The sequence below is a fragment of the Cibotium barometz genome, chromosome 51 (genome assembly GCF_041138505.1).
Source record: "Cibotium barometz isolate CiBa-2024 chromosome 51, ASM4113850v1, whole genome shotgun sequence".
In the NCBI taxonomy this organism is placed as follows: Eukaryota; Viridiplantae; Streptophyta; class Polypodiopsida; order Cyatheales; family Cibotiaceae; genus Cibotium; species Cibotium barometz.
The window spans coordinates 34,613,926-34,631,939 of NC_141096.1; the positions used below are offsets into that span (position 1 = coordinate 34,613,926).

The following is an 18,014-nucleotide window of genomic DNA, read 5'->3' on the forward strand; positions in this document are numbered from 1 at the left end:
TTTCTACGCTTTTTTCTCATGCCCACCTGTCATTCACCTTGCCCCCCCCCCCTCTTTGTTTATGCCTTCTTTGCCTCTCACCTTCTTCTCCCCTCTCCTGCATAGATAATCCCCTCTTCCTGCCTCCAAGGCTTCTTTGCTTGCGTTAACATACGAATTTTTTTTACTATTTTCAAGTCAGCCTCTTACCCTTTGATTGGCAGTATGGCTTCTACCCAATCCAGTTATCTTCCACCCCGACCAGCGAGGTCAGGAGAATAATCCTTTTCTCCAAAGATGAGCCTATGACATTATAGGTAGATTTTGATAAAGAAGTCAGGACCACACTCATTTTGGAAAGATTTTCACTCATCCTTCCACTTTAGGCTAGGTTTTGTTCCTAGTGGTACTATAGAGCTTGCCTCTCTCACACTTCCCAAAGAGCTTGCTTGGAATGGAAAGATTTCAATTCGGGTGGAGGTAACCTTATAGTCCATTTCCTCTCGGCTTGAGGAAATTGTTCTTCTTCCGATATCGTTGGAACTTTGACCTGGTGCTAGACGACCACAACTTTTATCCAATCTTTCTTAGGTGCTCTCACATATCTATTGGAAGTTTTTGGCTTCCATACGGTCAACCTTTGAACAGGTTCTGGAAGTCCCCACCCTTCTAGACACACCTTCCATGGCTCTAGTAGCACGGCCAATATTGATGGGGTATCATGATTCATGACACTTCTCAATGACCCTTGCCTTTTACAGACGATCATGTGGTGATGGGCTAGGATCATATGGCTCTTTATTTAGTGGATGTAGATTGTAGATAGATCAGATCAGTGCCGTGTTTGCCAGTAAAAGGGCCACATTGTTGGACACTATTCTAGAGCTAGGGGTCGCACTAGGAGATGGTAAAAATGTGCCCCTTAGGCGACACAACCTATAGTACCTCCATTTTCTGTTGCCCCCAATTTGTCTTGGGTTTATAGACGAGTTGACATGTGTGCACCCACTCTTAATCCTCATGATGATCATGTGAGATCCCATTATAGTGGGACAACGGACACCACTTGGGAGATTATTGCTTAGTATCACACCGTGGAATATTTGGAAGACCACATGCTCAGAGGTCTCTTAGGGTATTCAAGTTTATGGCACCTAGTGTATTTGTAGTATATGGAGTGACATTGGTCACACTCTTTTGGTCACTTGGGTCTACATATACGGGGATCTTTTAGAGCTGCATAGACAAAACACAGTAGTGCCCTTGATTGGTTGAGATCTCCCGACCTTTTGGCTTGAATCTCCCTTGGCATAATTTTATTTTAATAATATAGAAAATATCTTTTTTTTTTAAGAGAGAAAAAAAAGTGTATATAAACTGACTTAGGTTCTTGGCTTCCTGTTAGGCGAATACATCTGTGGTCTAGCGCTTGTCATGGGTATGTATGCGTTCTCTCTTTGATGGCTCATGAAGACATGACTCTCTGCTGGTTTCAGTACTCCTGCATGCTCACGAGCTATCCTGATCTTAGGTATCTCGCGGGACTCAACACACAAGAGGCGGGCGACAGGAGGCAAGAAGAAGACATGGCGCAAGAAGAGAAAGTAAGTGTCGAAGGAAGTATGCAGTTATTTTAGAGATGAAATAAGTGATTTATATGATCTCTGAAGGTGAGAGTTTCATGCCACGGCCATTGTTGACAGAGTTCCTGTCTAGGGTTATCTTTGAAAAGAAGAAATCAGGCCGCGGAGTATTATCTGTGATTCTCTTCAAAAAGAGCCATGGCGATTGATGGATAATTATTGTTTGTGATTCTCTTTGTACAGAATAAATTTGGGTTTTTGGCAGTGTCATCGCTATGCCATGGCCCGCCTGGTGATAGAAATTGTATCATGTTCCTTTTTTTTTCAAAGAGAGGAAGTAATTGCTTCTATCCAACAGTAGAATTTGTGTTTTTGCAAAACTGCGTAGCCATGGCCAATGCCTGATGTTGGTTTAAATGCCAGGTACGAGCTTGGACGGCAGTCGGCCATGACAAAGCTGTCCAGCAACAAGACTGTGAGGAAGATCCGTGTGCGAGGGGGCAACTTCAAGTTCCGTGCGCTGCGGCTGGACACAGGCAACTACTCGTGGGGATCGGAGGCTGTTACTCGGAAGACTCGTATCCTAGATGTGGTCTACAATGCATCCAACAATGAGCTTGTCAGAACACAGACTCTCGTGAAGTCTGCTATTGTGCAGGTGGATGCTGCACCTTTCCGCCAGTGGTACAGCCAGCACTATGGTGTTGACATTGGCAGGAAGAAGAAAGCTACTAGTGTCAAGAAAGACTCTGAGGTCGTAGATCCAGTGACTCAATACCCTACACTTTCTTCTTTCTTGGCATATTGTCTGCATAGTTTGCTGATGGGTGTAGTATTGAATGCCATGCATTGATGTGATGGGCTATGGATTCACTATCTTTGATTAGTAAAGCTAAGATTTGCCATCTGTTTAGTCCATTCTACCCTCACTGGACACACAGCTGTGGTACAACTGTTGGGATGGCATGTGTCAAAAGCCATCTGCCGTTAGCTATGTCAGGTGTCATGGTTTAATCATTTACTGCTCCTATTGCAGGAAGGAGAAACTCCTGCAGGAGAGGAGGAAAAAAAGCTAAGCAGTCATGTGCAGCGAAAGATTGAGAAGCGAAATGAGGGTCATAAGCTGGATGCACACCTGGAGGATCAATTTGCTAGTGGGCGCCTACTAGCTTCTATATCTTCTCGTCCGGGCCAGTGTGGTCGTGCTGATGGGTAGAGATTCCTTGCAATTTTTTTTTTTCTATTTGGTTCTACATTTTGAACTTTGGATGTTTAATTTCTCACTCTAAACCTCGGAGTGTGTTGTTTTTATTTTCAGCTACATTCTTGAAGGAAAAGAATTGGAGTTTTATCAAAAGAAGATTCAGAGAAAGAAAGGAAAGGGTGCTGGTGCAGCTGCTTAATGTGGCAATAGTTAGCCATTAGAGATGAGTGCACTCCCTTTGCACAGGAATGCTACAAATGTGCACCTGCAGTGTGGAAATTTCTGAGTGCTACTTAAGCATTTTTCTTAGGATTCGACTTGTGTACCCTTAACGTTTTTAAGGTGTTGAGTTTAACTTCTACTTGGCTGCTTCTGATCTGATGTTTAGTTTTTTAATCAAAGATTTTTGTTTTGGAACTTATCATGCCTTTTTTTCATTCTATCTTTTGATCTTTGCTTGTGGTCTTAATCTGTAAGTCTCAGAGGAGGGGCCCAGTGCACAATCCTCCGCAGTAAGACCTTAGTAGCAGTATTGTCAGTTGTGTTGATTGGGAGTCTTTACCTTGATTCATGTTGTAGTTTGTATTTGAAATTCTGGTTGACTCACGTTGTAACAGTTAATTTCAGGCCATTCTGTTTACCAACATTATAATTGCATTAGGAGTTTTGACACAAATTACACTTAGCCTTGTTGATTTGTGTACAGTATGAGACAGTGTTTGCTTATGTGTACATGGTAGCTTAGCGGGCCCTCTTATCCTGAGTCGAATTAAGCCCTGGTCTATGCATAGCGGAGTGTATATAGGAGGCAGTAAAGGTCTATGCACAGGATTCAAAAACATTATCCTGCTTTTTGTTTGTTGTCTACACGAGTATAATGTCTGCAGAGGGGCAATCTTTTTGCCAGGGGTTTTAATGGCAATCGTGCCTCATAATAGCCTGTTCAATGGGTTTCTTTTGTTTCTCTAGCAACTCAAGGGATGGGATTGTCCTGTGCATTCTGTGGATGGCGATGATTTTTACCCTCATATATTTAATGGATCTCTTTGTGGATTGTCATTTGATATATTTGTTGATGATATGCTTTTCAGGGTGAGTTTGCATCAAATTCTAACTCACAGGCTTTATTAAAAGTACATTAATCTTGATCAGGCTTGGAGCCTCATCTAGTCTGTCTTAAGCCTAAATATCACAAGGCTCTGCTAAAACTATGGTAAGGTTATTCGATATCTTTCTAAGTAAACCAATGTACTTTTATGTTCTTGTCATGTGCATCCTGAACTTGGATGCAACATGGACATACTGTTCAGTCCAGTGCAAGAGCTTGTGGCCGGGGCGTCGTGCTTTTTGTGAGCCCCAGTCCAGGGAGGGATCAAGAGTGTGGAGCTGCGGTTGGTCTGGTCGTGTTGTGCCTGTCTGGCACCAGTCTGTTGTGCTAGTCCTATACAGTCAATGCAACCCATTTGTGATATAAAGCAGTACTGGGTTTCCCCGAGCTTGTTAGGCAGTTCGGGTACCGGGAATTTGTGGTCATTAGGTTGTGTATGCTACAGGTATGAACCCCACATGTCCCAGGCACTAATACTTACTTGGGAAAGTATGGGGGTCTAAAGCCTCAAAGGCTTTTGGGCCTTTAATGTGCCTGCTGGGCTACCCAAGGGAGGCAAGGTGCCCAAGTGTAAGGGGGCGCTCTTGACCAAATTGGCCTAGGTCAACCTTTAACGCTAGATCAATTGGGTTGCTGGGCCAGCCAACCACCCCTCACAACTTTCCTAAGGCAAGTTGGGTAGGTTGAGCAAGGGGCCGACCAGCCGTAGGGCATGCTGACCTGCTTCTCTCCCATCCTTTGTCTTCATGCAGGAGTTGCTGCTCTTCGGTGCGAGCAGTCCGGTGCAGCAGCCGAGGTCAATCACCACAGCTTCCTTGCAGGCAGCAGCAGCGCAGCATTGCGTGTGCATTTCCAGCATCCGGCTTCTGTGAAGTGAAACACAGGTGTAGGGGTCAAGGACGGTTTTCCTTCTCCTCATTTCAGTTTTCAGCTTTGCGTCAGCAGCAATTAAAGCACATACACCTTTGGGTGGGGGCCTTCTGGGACCCTAATTGGTCTTGCAAGTAGTCTCTCTCCCTCCTGTTAAATTAAGTGTTAAGTGAGTTTCTGCCATTAGCAAGCACGGTCAACTACCGTGCATATAATATTGGTTTTGCTTAGAGTTTGCTAAGCTGTGCAGAAGCGTGCATAATTTTTCAAGCTGTAGTGGATGTTTACTTAGCTCTGGGAAAACTGTGAGCCTCCCAAGAGTCGGCATGACTACAATGTGAGTCAGGGAGAGTCAGTTCAAGCAACTTAGATGCCAGAAAGCCCCAACCCCGATACATCTCCTGGTGAGGAAGAGATTTGGTGGATGTAGGTTGTATTTAGAGTACTTTTACATATTTAGAGTCCATGCATACTAAAAATGTGGAAAAGCAACGCATTTCTGAAGAAGAAGGCGTGTTTGCGGCTATATACAGACGTTTTTGCCTATTCTACTCACGCGAGCCTGTATACCAAATGCCTTCTGGTTCTTTTGACTGGTTATACAACCATATTCTGAGTTTTTATCAGAGAGTTATGGGCGAAACAATTTGCTAATTCTGTCAGGGTCTCTACACAAGGAAAACTGTAAGAAGGTAGCAAGTAGTCTCAAGGTAATTCTAGACCTTGAGATGTATATATCCCTTCATTCTTATCTAATCTCCTAGAAGAGAAGGTTAGATTTATACGGTCTTTCAGAGGAAGCGATCACAACTCCATAGTTTTCTTTTAAAGGAAGAATATTATGCCGTAGCCCTATGAGAGAGAAGGCTACTTTGCCATAGTCCTTCAAAGAGAGAAGAGTTAGAGTACCAGTGAGAGGATATTAAGCTCGAGGATGGTCGGATAATCTTGTCATCATCGATCATATTTATCTCAAGTGAAATATTCTTGGACTTCCGTGGACAATTCGATGCAATATATCCAATCTCGTTGCACCTGAAACACTTCGTTGAATCATCTTTATTAGCATGTTGAGAATCATCTACCTTGGTATCAATACTTATGTTATTGCCTTTGAGGGATTTATTAAATGATTTTGAAAAGGTTTTAGGCTTCAAGAAATTTGATGACAAGGTTTGACATGTCATTGCTTCCTTTGGAATGCCATTTTTCTTTTCACAATTTAAGGATAAGGAAATAGCCGAGCTAAGAGAGTGCGATCGAAAGATGTTCACCTCTAATCGAATTGTGGGTTTCAAACCTGCTATAAACTTTCTTCGTTGATCCTTGAGACAACTAAGGCTGTTGACAGACAAGTAGTTCCTAGTCATAGTCTACATGTAGAATTACAGGATGCTAAGGGGACCGTGTATTTTTATGGAGCTTTCAAAAAGAGTATGGGCAGAGGAGGGAGCTGGATTGTGTTTCTAGATGCACAGGGACAAGAGGCTTGGTGTGGATGCTATGAAATACAGGTGAAAAGCAACAATGAAGCTGAATACATCGGTTTATGATGGGGACTAGAAGAGTGTAAGAGGAGAAAAAACAGAAGATTGATCATAAAGAAAGATGCCATGTTGGTCATCAGACAGGTCCAAGGGGTTTGGAGAGTGACCAAGGATGAGTTGAAACAATGGTTCTTCAAGGTCAGGAAGTTGCTTGAAAGCTTTCAAGCTGTCCAAATCTGGCATATATCCAAGGATCAGAATAGGAGGACTCATGAGCTGGCTGAGCAGGTAATGATTCCAACTATACATGTGAACTTTCTCAATTACCTATATTTGTAATAAGGTTTGCCAAAATATATCTACATAAGCAGTTGTCTGAAAATAGACCATCGGACCATCGTTGTCTAGCCCTAGCTTTGCATCGTGAAGGTAAGAAATCTTTCTTGATGAGCTTTTGAAATCTCTTCCAAGATTTAGGTTTGTGCTTGGTGGTTCTAGTCACGTTTCACCATAAAGTTGCAATGTCCACTAAATGATTGCTAGCACACTTGATTTTGTCCTTCTCAGAAAATTTCTCCCCCAAAAAGTAATCATCAAGTTGACTAAGCAAGTAAGTATTGCTCGATTATCTTTCTTTCCATCAAAATTTTGAAAGGTAAAAGCTTTGCGAGACTAATTTTATTCTCCTTTCTAGACTCTTGAACTCTAAGAGTAGCTTGCACGATTCTTTGAATTTGGTGACCATCGGAGTCAGAAGATGCATCACTAGCACCTCTATGCCTCTTCTTGCGAGATAACTTATCTTCTATATCCATTCTAAAATCCTTCTTAACTAGAATCTGGTTTTGGAGTGAGAATTTTCTCTTGAATGGTTGGGGGTAGAGGATTCATGATGAAAGAGAGATGTAGATAGATTAAACTTGTTGCAAATTTTAAATGTAGAAATGAAAATTGCTGAAATAATGATAACACTTAGTTTTTCAGATGCATGGTTGAGAAACAAAATGTTGTCGATGTGCTTGAATTTGAGGGGTTGGCAAAATACTCGAAGTACAGCTTGTATGTCAAAAGATAAGCAGTATAATCGAATAGTCTACAAAAAGCCATGGTTCCAGAAGTCTTCAAAGCTTGAGAATATTGCCCAAGAAACACGTCCGACATAGAAGATAACTAGCAAATAACTCCTTGACGCCCAAATAATCCAAGTAATAACGCACTAAAGAAGTCTTGAAAGGTCTGTCAAATTTCATGGAAGAACCACTGTCAAGTTTTGTCCACTTGTTGAAATTTGCTGGTGAGGCAAAAAGAACAATTTTCGTGGTTGGATCATATTCTGATTTGCCATGGTATGCACAGGAACTGCCTCTATGCAATTTGTAGAAGAGGTGAAAATTTTTGAACTTTTGGAAACTTTGGATGGTTGAGTAATTGATGTGACTTAAAGCATTTTTAAGGCTTTATGACGGCCATATAATCGGCCAGCGCACAGCGAAAATAGAGAAGAACTGATGCATAAGCTTGTAATAGTATAAGTTTTTTTTAAAGCAATAAGCTTATAATAGTGTAGGCTTTAAAAAAAAGTTCTCTTCTCCACGGTTGCTGGGCTGCACGACTGTGAGAAGAAGGAGATAAAAACTAGCCTACGCGTGTGGTTTTCGCCGTTGCCAAATCAGTGGGGAGAGAGGAGATAAAATTTTAAAGCTTTGATTCCCCCTCTTTTGTAAACTTGAGATTTTTCTTTTCAACTTGGTTAATCTTTAATCCCAAGATTAATGGACTGTATTTAAACCAATAAGTGATTTCTTCTCCAAATTGATTTATGAGCAAACTTCCACCAGTCATTATAGAATTCTAGATAATTTGAAAGTGGAGCCTAATCCTCCTTTGTATACCGATTTCATCCGTGTACAGACGGATCAACAAAAGAGATGTGGAAAACCATTTTTCATCAAGAAGGGTGGTTTTTGGCTTCACAAAAGTGGTGTTGGGAGTAAAGGTGACATGAATTGCTAGCCCTTGATCTAGTTCTCCATCTAATGCTCCACAAAGTTTCCATAAACCATTCAACCTTTGTCCAAGAGTATTTAAATTTTTTCTTCTTTATCATCTGGATTTTTGTAAGCTTTTCTCTTTTCTTCAAGTGTAAGTACTCATAGCTCTGATACCACTGAGATGTCATGTACTTCTGAAGAATTAATTAGACTCACATAAACATCAAGGAACAAAGCATAGACTTGAATCAAATTAACAATATTAAAGCATAATATGACACATGAGATAGAGAAAACATTACCATCAATAGAGTATTGGGTGCAATCTCCCCACTCATGTGTGCAGCTCCTCATTTCATGACATGAGTATTTTGAGAATTGTATTCAAAATATAGCCGAAGGAGATAATAATAGTTGTGCATACAAAATAAGGCACTCTTTTCCACTTATACAAAAATAACTCAAGTACTAGAGCTTGTTCACACACTAATTGTAAAATTTCTCTAACACATGTGCTAGTAAAATAGCAATGCCATGCACAAGCATGTATAAATAATATGTACAATCATTTGGCATATGGCCAACAAAATAACTCATATGAAATAATATTAATCCAAGACGATATAGACAAGATTCTCCATATGCAACACATTCACTGCTCATCACCTATCTCACAAACATAAACACATTAGTTGTTCTAATTAATTGCTATCATAACAAATAATCCTAATATAAAACGTTGATAGGCACAAACACAACATACACTCACCACTTGTTACACTTCAATGAGAGTATCATTTTACACATCATCTAGCATGACATGTCTTACCACTTGTTACACTTCGGTGAGTGTATCACTATACACACATCATCTAGTATGGCATGCCATTTGTGTAAATCACTTGTTACACTTAGATCGTGAAGATATCTAGCATAGTCTACTTGTTTCACTTTGACAACACACAGTTGTTAAGCATGGCACTACTTGTTACATTTCAACAATATACACCCGTCAAGCATAGTCTCAAGCTATACCAATAACACTAGGTAACTAGTATTTAATGCACGATCACCCATATCAATTCACTAGCATGGCACACTAGCGTCCAGGTGTCCCCGTTTAGCGGAAGGGTGGACATTATGTAACACTATGGGAGGATTGTTTTTTTAAAGAAGTCTCAAGCCAACTTTTCAACCAATGAAGAAGATGGGGAGCTTACCTCAAGCTTGGAACTGAGGGGCAAAGCGTGCCAAAGATGATTGGACATTCTAAGGGACCAAAGGTCTTTAGGCCACCTCTTTTACTTGTGTAAAATACATCACCCATTTTTAAATGGTGAAAATCTATGTATCAAAATAGGTTCTAAGTTTCCATATGCAGGCTATGTTTTATGAATAAAGTGACCTTGTTATTTCTCTAATCAAACTCATGGTTGATTAGTACTTTATTAACTTTTAATCATCATCATCAACCCTTTATCATGATGTTAATCAAGATATCCTCTTGTTATGATCCACCATAGCTACTCATTATGCATTACAATTTTTCACAAAGGAATCTGTCTCTACTCCCAATGCACACTTAGTGGGGTTTTCCTTTTGGTCCTCCTCTTCACATTTTGGAATGTTGTCTTCATGTCACTTGATTGATGTGGTGAATCAAGACCAAGTAAGTCAGTTGGTTTAGGGTTCAAGAAAACCAAGGGAGGGGACCCTTAACCTACCCTCGTCCACCAACTTATTCCCACTTGTGAGCATATTCCCCCCCACACTACTTAAACCAACTTACCTCCAACCTCCACTTGTGAGTCTATCCCCTAGTACCTATCTCCACAATACTACTACCCACACTCCTATTATAAAAAAACTCCCCTTATGGCTATATTCAATCACTAGAGACCAATGTCAGTTCAATCCAGCACCTAAGAAAATCCCATAGGCACCATCAACTTCCAAATATGAATCTTCAACCTCTAAGAAGCCTCTAAGCATGCCATAAAAACGATAAATAAACTTCTTGAAGATGTGGTAAATTGTTCTTTCGTGAGTGCTTGACAAAGTTTTGAAAGCACTCCATCCTTGGAGATTACCACTTTACCCACGCTAGCGAGAGAAGCTAGTTGGTAATCTTCAAGTAGAGGGAATGGTGGTATATCCTTGCTTAGAGACCATGAGGTTACGCTTGGATTACCATAACTATGTACGCTCAACCCAAGGGTAGGGAATCAACTCAAGGAGATTTCATTACAACAATGGATCAACCCATTATTCACTCTCCGCCAATCTGGTCCATGTTTTTCTCACATAAGCTATGTTCATAGATGATAGGAGCTCAAGGCTAACAATGGATCAATCCACTTATTCATCACTCTCCAACAATCTGGTCCATGTTTTTCTCACATAAGCTATGTTCATAGATGGTAGGGGTTGAAGGCTAACTATGCACATCAATAAGCAGAGCCATATATTGGATGGTGGGTTAGGTGAAAATATATTTCTAGAGGAGGCAACCAAGAGGGGATTTGGTTTGTAAATCATCCAACATACTAATTTTTCTATTAGGGTAGCACGTAGGCATGATTCAAGGAGTCACCACACATATGGTTATTGTGGTTATTGATCAAGGATTTCAACCTCTGATCTTGAGGATACCATGGCCTTGAGTAGCTAAGGTGGTCCATAACTATGGTAAAGGTACTTGTGTACTATACATGTACTACCCAAAGCAAGAGATAGGGGTGTATAATTAAACAAGAGGAGGGGACTAATGGTCAAACTTAGTGGTATTCCCTCCACCTAGTAAGCCAAAGGAGAAAATTAGCAAAGATGGTGTATTGAGAGCAGAGTATGAAGCACAACAAAGAAATCTCTATTGGATTGGTTGGGACTCTTTGGAAGGGCTAACCTACAACATGGTGGAAGTGAAAGGGATACTTGAAGAGCCCAACCTAGGACATAAAATGGAAGAGGATCCCACCCTAGAGCTAAGAGTACAAGAGCCTGGAGTTCAAAGACATAACCTTGAACCTCTATATTGGAAGATAACATGGAGGCAAATAGTGGGTTGAGAGGTGCATTGAGGAATGTACTGCACTCAGCGTAGGAGTGGAATCCTTTGACACTAGGAGAGGTAAGAAGGGGAAGACCAAGAGGGTACAATAGAAGAAAGAGGAGAAATATAAATGTGAGATCCTAAAGAAGACCTATAAGAATTTTCAAAAGAAGGAGGGCGGTGAGAAAAATAAATCCACCAACCCCCTCATCCCAATAGATTCCACCTAATTGGTTACAACAAAACCCCATCCCAATAGATTCGACATAATTGGTTACAACAAAACAACAACCCTACTATGACCCAATGATGTTGGAAGAGGTAGCCAAGAACATTGAGGAGATCTCCACTTGTTCCTACCAAGATGAAATGAGGGAAATAAACTTGGGAACTGAAGAAGACCCAAAACTAGTCAAGGTGGCTGTGGTTGTGGTGGCAGCATAAATACCTCCTCTCAAGGAAGTGGTCACAACACAGTTAATGGAGGAGCAACACAAGGTTGTACTTTTCTACTTGTACAAAGACTTGGTAGGGACACTCTCAACCATTGGCATCCACTAGATACAAACACATGAGGAAGCTTACAAACTTAACCCCAAGTATGGAAAGATAGTCAAAGGAGAGTTAGAGAATATGAAAGCAATGGGTATCATATCTCCCATTGAGAACTCAAAGTGGTTTTGTCACTTGTAGTGGTCACACCCACGAAGAAGACATGGCAAGATCATGGTTTGTGTGAATTTTAGACCACTAAACCAGGAAACCATCAAGGATGGGTTTCCCATAATTAGAACATTGGACGATATAGCCAGGCACATCTTGTACTCCTTCGTGGATGGCTTTAGTGGGATTAACTAGGTGGAGACTGATGAAATAAACAAACTAAAGACTGCTTTTGTGATGCAATGGGGTACCTACCTTTACAATACCTGGATGCTTTTTGGGTTGTGCAATGTATCGACAATGTTCCAAAGTTTATCATTAGTATATTCCATGAGTACCTCAATTACTTCATAAAGGTATGACTTCTAAAAGTTCAACGGTGGCAAGAAAGGAATGACTAGGGTTCAAGCATTCCCAAGGCACTTGTGGCAGCCCAGGCTTGCAAATCTTTAGTTCTACATCTTAATCCACAGAAGTGTTTCTTTAGTGACCTATGGATGTCTATTGGGGCACATCATTTCAAATGAAGGCCTTGCTCCTAACCTAGAGGAGATCATAACCATACCTAGGTTGCAACCACCCACCCATCGAAAGGGATTCCAAGTAATATAAGGTATCGTAGGATGTTTTTGAATATGTATGCCAAAGCTACCTACCCACTCTTTTGCTTCCTTAGCTGTGATATAGGGTTTTCCTTTCTTTGTGAGATTTCACAAATCAATAAGCATGTATTATTGTCTTAAAATTACTTACACATGTAGTAAATGCACTATTATAGCAAACGAAATCTATATGATATATATGACATTATATTGAATGAGGCCCGACATCATATGGGTCACGACTTCCTACTTTGTTAGGAATTTTCACGTATGGAGGCAAAGAGGTTTTTCTTGGGCACCCAAAGTTAAAGGTGATGAGGCCATAAGTTTCATGTTACTCAATGAACTTCATGGACTCACATACAAAATACATACTAAGTATTAGTTCATTCACTCTTGCATGATAAAATTAGTTCATTCACTTACATAGTATTATGGCCATCCCTAATACATTCAAGATCACAATAGAGATAGCTTAAGTTCTTAAGATGGTGTGTATATAACTCCACACACAACTTTTGGCTACTCTTTTAGAGATTTCACAAATCAATGAGCATAGATTTTCATTTAAAATTTATTTCCATAAGCAATAAATGTACTACAATAGCAAACCAAATCTTTTTGCCATACATAAGACATTAATGATGTTACTTAATGAGGTTTATAAGCTCTTATGCTAGGGAAGGGTGATGGGAAATGTGCTAGGTGCCAACATGAAGAAGACGATCTACACATCTTTTTATCTCTGCACAAGGACATCGCCCCATGGATAGCGAGAACCAAGCTAGGGAAAATCTTCACTATCTTGGAAACATTTGCTTCTTGGGGAATCCATTGGTTGCTCCACTGAATTGTGGTCAGTGCTTAGAACAGAAATTCTTTGGTTCTTCTGGATAGAGAGGTTAGATGCAAATTTCAATGGCAACACACGGAATACTGGCACTCTGCAAGAGAACCTAGTGAAGGCTGGAGAAAGATTCTACCAAAGGAAGCTTAGTGCCATTAACTTTAAGATTTCAAGGGTGGAGGAGAAGATAGATAGGAAGCCTAGGAAAGAAAGACATAGGTTAGTCCTCTCTCTGAACCTTTATGAGAAGAAGGACCATCTTGAAAAAGTGGTTTTCAGCTATGTGTTGAAACTCCATTACTTGGAATTCCTCTCGTCTTTTTTTTAATATAAAGCTGCCTTTTATTGGAAAAAAAAAAAGAACACTCATTCACTTACTTCTTAAATTATAGCCATGGTTGGCTAATCACACTATTGCTCTCAATGTTTCTAAATCGTCATCTAGCATGAGATGAATCATCATCCTTGTACAAGATTAGCAAGAGCATTAGCCACTAATCACTTCAACTTTAATCTTCACTCGAGTAGATTAGAAATCACTGCATACGACAGCCATTAATCCCCCACTGATTAAGAAGTTTACTGCAGCAGAGTAGCCACAAGCAATTTATTACTGCTGTGATTCGGTAAAACCAGCGGATCAGCAATAGGCGAATGACCGTTGGCGGGATGAGATCGCAATGATTAAGCAAATTGCTGAAGATTAAGCACAAGATTAGCAATGATCCAAACGCTAATCATAGCTGGGGATTGATGTGAAGCTTGCTGATCAGTTTCAAGAGGGAGGATGCTTTCCGTTTAGCTCTGGCTGAGCCCACTTCTGCAATGCTCTCTAGAGATGGCAAGGCTGTGTTGATGCTGAGAACAAACCTGACGACAGGCTCCCCTCCATTCTTGCACAGAGCCAACAGGACTGCGATTGCATTCTCTTTACCCCGTGCAGAACCCAACCTCAACAGGTCAACAAGCACAGGGATGGCTCTTGCGTGATCGATCTCCACTATACCTTCTGCTGTCCCGGCGAGGATGGCAAGGACTGCTAAAGAGTCATCAGTAATACCTGCTCGTTCATCGGTTAGGAGGTCGACCAGCAAGGGTATGGCTCCTGCAGCCACCACTTTGGCCTTGTTGCCCATGAAGATGGACAGGTTGAAGAGGGCGGTGGCCGCGTCTTTCTTCCCCCGCGAGCTGCCCTCCCTCATGAGGCTCACCAATGCTGGGATCGCATTCGGCTTCTCGCCAATTGCAATCTTGTAGCTATTCACCACTGACAGAGAAAACAGTGTGGCAGCCGCATTCTCTCTCGCCTCCATGCTAGCCCCAGCCCTCACCACCTCCACCACCGCATCCAGAGCGCCCGCCGCCACTATCAAACTCTTGTTATTCTCGGATATTGACAGATTCAGCAGAGCCGTGACTGCACTCTCCTGTGTCCTTTGATCTCCAGAAGTCAAGAGAGGTACCAGGAATGGTATCGCTCCTGCCTCCGCAATGCAGATCCTGTTCTCCATCCCACACTTGGCCAGTAGCCTCAGCTCATACGCCACTTGCCTCTGCACATCAGGTGATCCTGTTGCTAGCTTACCCACCAAATAGGCCACAGTCTCCTTCGTAGCCTCCAATGCAGCCTGCCGCGAGGAGATCTGATCCTCCACTACCTGACTGATCAAGCTCTCATCTCTATCAAATGGTATGTTATGCTCATCGCACCATTTATGTATCATCCTCCTCAATGCATAGTTTGGGATGAGGCTCACATGGAGTAGCCTTTGCCCACTTTTGGGGCACGTGCTATGGCCTGATTCTATCCATTTTGCAATGGATGTTCTGTCATAAGTGTGCCCGGTCGCAACCACCACGGGATCATGCATGAGGTCAAGAGAGATGGGGCATCTGTATTCATCGGGGATAGGAAGCGAATCTGAAAGAGCGACGTTGAAGATGCTGGTACAGAGGTCTTCTGCGTAGATGGAGCATGAGACCCTTGGGAAATCATTGTCCATGGCAGCACCATAGAGCAAGCATTGGGAATGCTTCACGAAGCCGATGAGGTTCTTGATGGTGCAGATGACAGTGATGCCTCCTGTGCCAGCTTGGTCATTCATCTCAGTCTCAAGGAGCCCGATTTCTCGCTGGCAATCTGCAAAGGTGTTGAGGTGGAGGCATGTGAAGATGTCCTGCATGTGGGATACATCGATCTTGTCGAGGTCTTCTTGGACGAGGGCTAGGAGTCGGGCGCGGAGGGTGTTGATGGTGGGGTCGGTGAGGGGTTTGTGGGACCGTTTGAGGTGGCGGTAGACGAGATGGATCTGCTCTTGGATCTCGTCAGAGACGTCGAGGAGATGCAGGGGGAGGATGTCAAGGGCATTGGCCATGTCCTGGTTGAGCTCATGGAATGCATGTGAGATGTGTTCATGCTCCAGCACCTGCCATATGGAGCTCCTCTCTTCGGAGCTTTTGATGAGCAGCTTAAATTTCTCCATTGTGGTGCTAAGCTCTCTAAAACACAGCATGGCAGACGGCAACACCGAAGAAGAAGAAGACGATGATGATGATGAGGGGGGTGGTGGAGGAGAAGAAGGGGAGCTCTCTTGCATCAAAAGCTCATGGAATAGTAGAGAAAGGACCCTTATCCTCCTCACAATGGTTGCTGCATTCTTCCTCTGGCTCACCAACCTTGCAGAGATTGTTGATGGAAGTGATTTCTCCAATGCAATTAAGGCCTTGAGTAAAGGGTTTAATTGTGATCTAGCTTGTGCCATGAATTTATCCACGTATAATCAAATCCAATAGTTGATATAAGTAATCTAATGATATTACTCCAGTTGATCCAAGATTGAAGGTAACCAGAGTGAGAGATGGCTTTTGATAATAATTAAGTGGAGAGAGAGGTAAGTAACTAAGCACCAAAACAAGGTTGATTAAAGATAAATCTCAGCAACTAAGCCCAAAACAAGGTTGTGATTAGGGGAGAGTTCAGTATTTAAGCATCCAAGTGAAAAGATAATAGAGTGATTATAACCCGGCTCGGAGAAAGTCGGTTTAGATAGTATTATTTGAGAGCTTTGATAATAGAAGATAAGTTTGGATTAGAGTGAGCAAAAGCTGTTTGAGTAAAATTAGTCCAAAACAATTGATCATTAGGAAGAGAGAAAGCTATAACACACGCACAAGAAATATATTTTATGTGATATTAGCACCTGTTGATCTTGCAATAAACCCACGTTTATCTTCTTCGATTTGATAAACCCGTGTACTAACCACCATGATTTGCAAATCAGGCCGCAAACTGCTCCTTGATCACATAATTATGCTCCAAATTAGCAGCACCAATATTGTGAATAATCAAACACTTACGTGATGAAGTAGCTTAATCTCCCCTGATTAGCACCGGGATTAACGGCTTGGTTAGATATCAAACCCACCGCAGAACTGGCCTTAATCAGGAGATGCTAGCTCAGGGGATGGAACTCTAATAATGGAGTCATTAGCAACAGTTAGATTGAAGTAAGCTTAAGGATCTTAAACGCTTCTATCTACGTGTAATTGAGATGATTAATCTCTCCTTAATTACGCGGTCCAACTTTGACACAGCTGCTAATCTTTGTAAAACTCGCCGGATTCTTGCCCTTATCTGATCGAATTCAACATAACTGCTATTCAGCCGGCTAATTGTGTTTATAAGCAGTTAAAATTGGATCCGAAACTACGATTAACCAAATCAAATTAATGCTATTTTAATAAACGCTGCTAGTTAATTAGCGCCCATTAAAGGGTGCATGCACCCACCTGCTGGCACAGAGCCAGTTTTAGCAATTTTCAAAGCTGGGGATTGTTTTTCCCAAAATAATTTACTTGTAAAGGATGCATCAATAGAAAAAAAAAATCAATATTGAAAATTTTATTATAGATGTAGAAAAATTGCCAACCGCAAAAAAAAAAAACGAGTTAATCCGAAGATTATAATTAATTAATCAGTTGCATGGATCGTGCTGGAGGGGGACGTGCTTTATTTAGGCTAATAACGCGGCGATCTGAAACTATAAAAAATATAATAAAATAATTTGATTGACTTGAAAGTATTTTTAAGGCAATTTGTTTGACTTCTTCTGAATTATTATATATTTATATATTTGCGCGCCATCCTGTCAAATGCCTCCACTTGGAGGCTTTTCTTGAATCCAACACACCATCCAAATATGAACTTCCAAACAAAGCAGCAACTTTGAGGTGGTGGTTATTAATTATTTATTATAGTTTTTGCTCTTAAAAGTAGTGATTTAATCCTAAACAATATTTAGGACACCTCACTTTATTGCTTTATTTAAGCTCACAAACCCAAGAGGTTGCATGCATGGTAAGAAAAGTACACTATAAGGGTGTGTTCCCATGATCTCGTGGAGTTGCCCCCACGAGTGACCAAAAGCGTGGCGTAAGGAACAAACACCAAAATGCAAAAGGTCTCCAAGAGATTGCAAAACTCACACAAATTGCTGGATTGAATTCATCTCACAACCTCACGTGATTGCATGCATGGTATAAAAAGTATAATGTAAGGGTGCGTTCCCATGATCTCGTGAAGCTATCGAGTAAAGAATAATACAATGTAAGGGTCTATTCCCATGATC

The 18,014-nt window shown here is 41.4% G+C and overlaps 2 protein-coding genes across 2 annotated transcripts; one reads left to right on the top strand and one right to left on the bottom strand.

Moving 5' to 3' along the window:
* The first annotated feature begins 1,335 nt into the window (after nucleotides 1-1,335).
* On the top strand, nucleotides 1,336-3,185 carry LOC147609575 (small ribosomal subunit protein eS8-like). Its single transcript, XM_086787635.1, has 5 exons — nucleotides 1,336-1,417; nucleotides 1,511-1,583; nucleotides 1,986-2,316; nucleotides 2,599-2,774; nucleotides 2,881-3,185. Exons 1-5 carry the CDS (start codon nucleotides 1,414-1,416, stop codon nucleotides 2,963-2,965), a joined length of 669 nt encoding a protein of 222 aa, XP_086643761.1. The 5' UTR covers nucleotides 1,336-1,413; the 3' UTR covers nucleotides 2,966-3,185.
* A 10,699-nt stretch (nucleotides 3,186-13,884) lies between these two features.
* On the bottom strand, nucleotides 13,885-17,089 carry LOC147609576 (U-box domain-containing protein 1-like). The gene has a single exon (XM_086787910.1). It carries the CDS (start codon nucleotides 16,146-16,148, stop codon nucleotides 14,124-14,126), a length of 2,025 nt encoding a protein of 674 aa, XP_086644036.1. The 5' UTR covers nucleotides 16,149-17,089; the 3' UTR covers nucleotides 13,885-14,123.
* Nucleotides 17,090-18,014: the final 925 nt, after the last annotated feature.

Excerpts from the sequence above, each read along its gene's own strand:
- LOC147609575 (XM_086787635.1), top strand. Across the intron at positions 1,584-1,985 it reads ACATGGCGCAAGAAGAGAAA|GTACGAGCTTGGACGGCAGT; the intron begins GTAAGTGTCGAA and ends TTTAAATGCCAG. Across the intron at positions 2,775-2,880 it reads CAGTGTGGTCGTGCTGATGG|CTACATTCTTGAAGGAAAAG; the intron begins GTAGAGATTCCT and ends TTTTATTTTCAG.
- LOC147609576 (XM_086787910.1), bottom strand. The coding sequence starts at position 16,148 with ATGGCACAAGCTAGATCACAATTAAACCCTTTACTCAAGGCCTTAATT.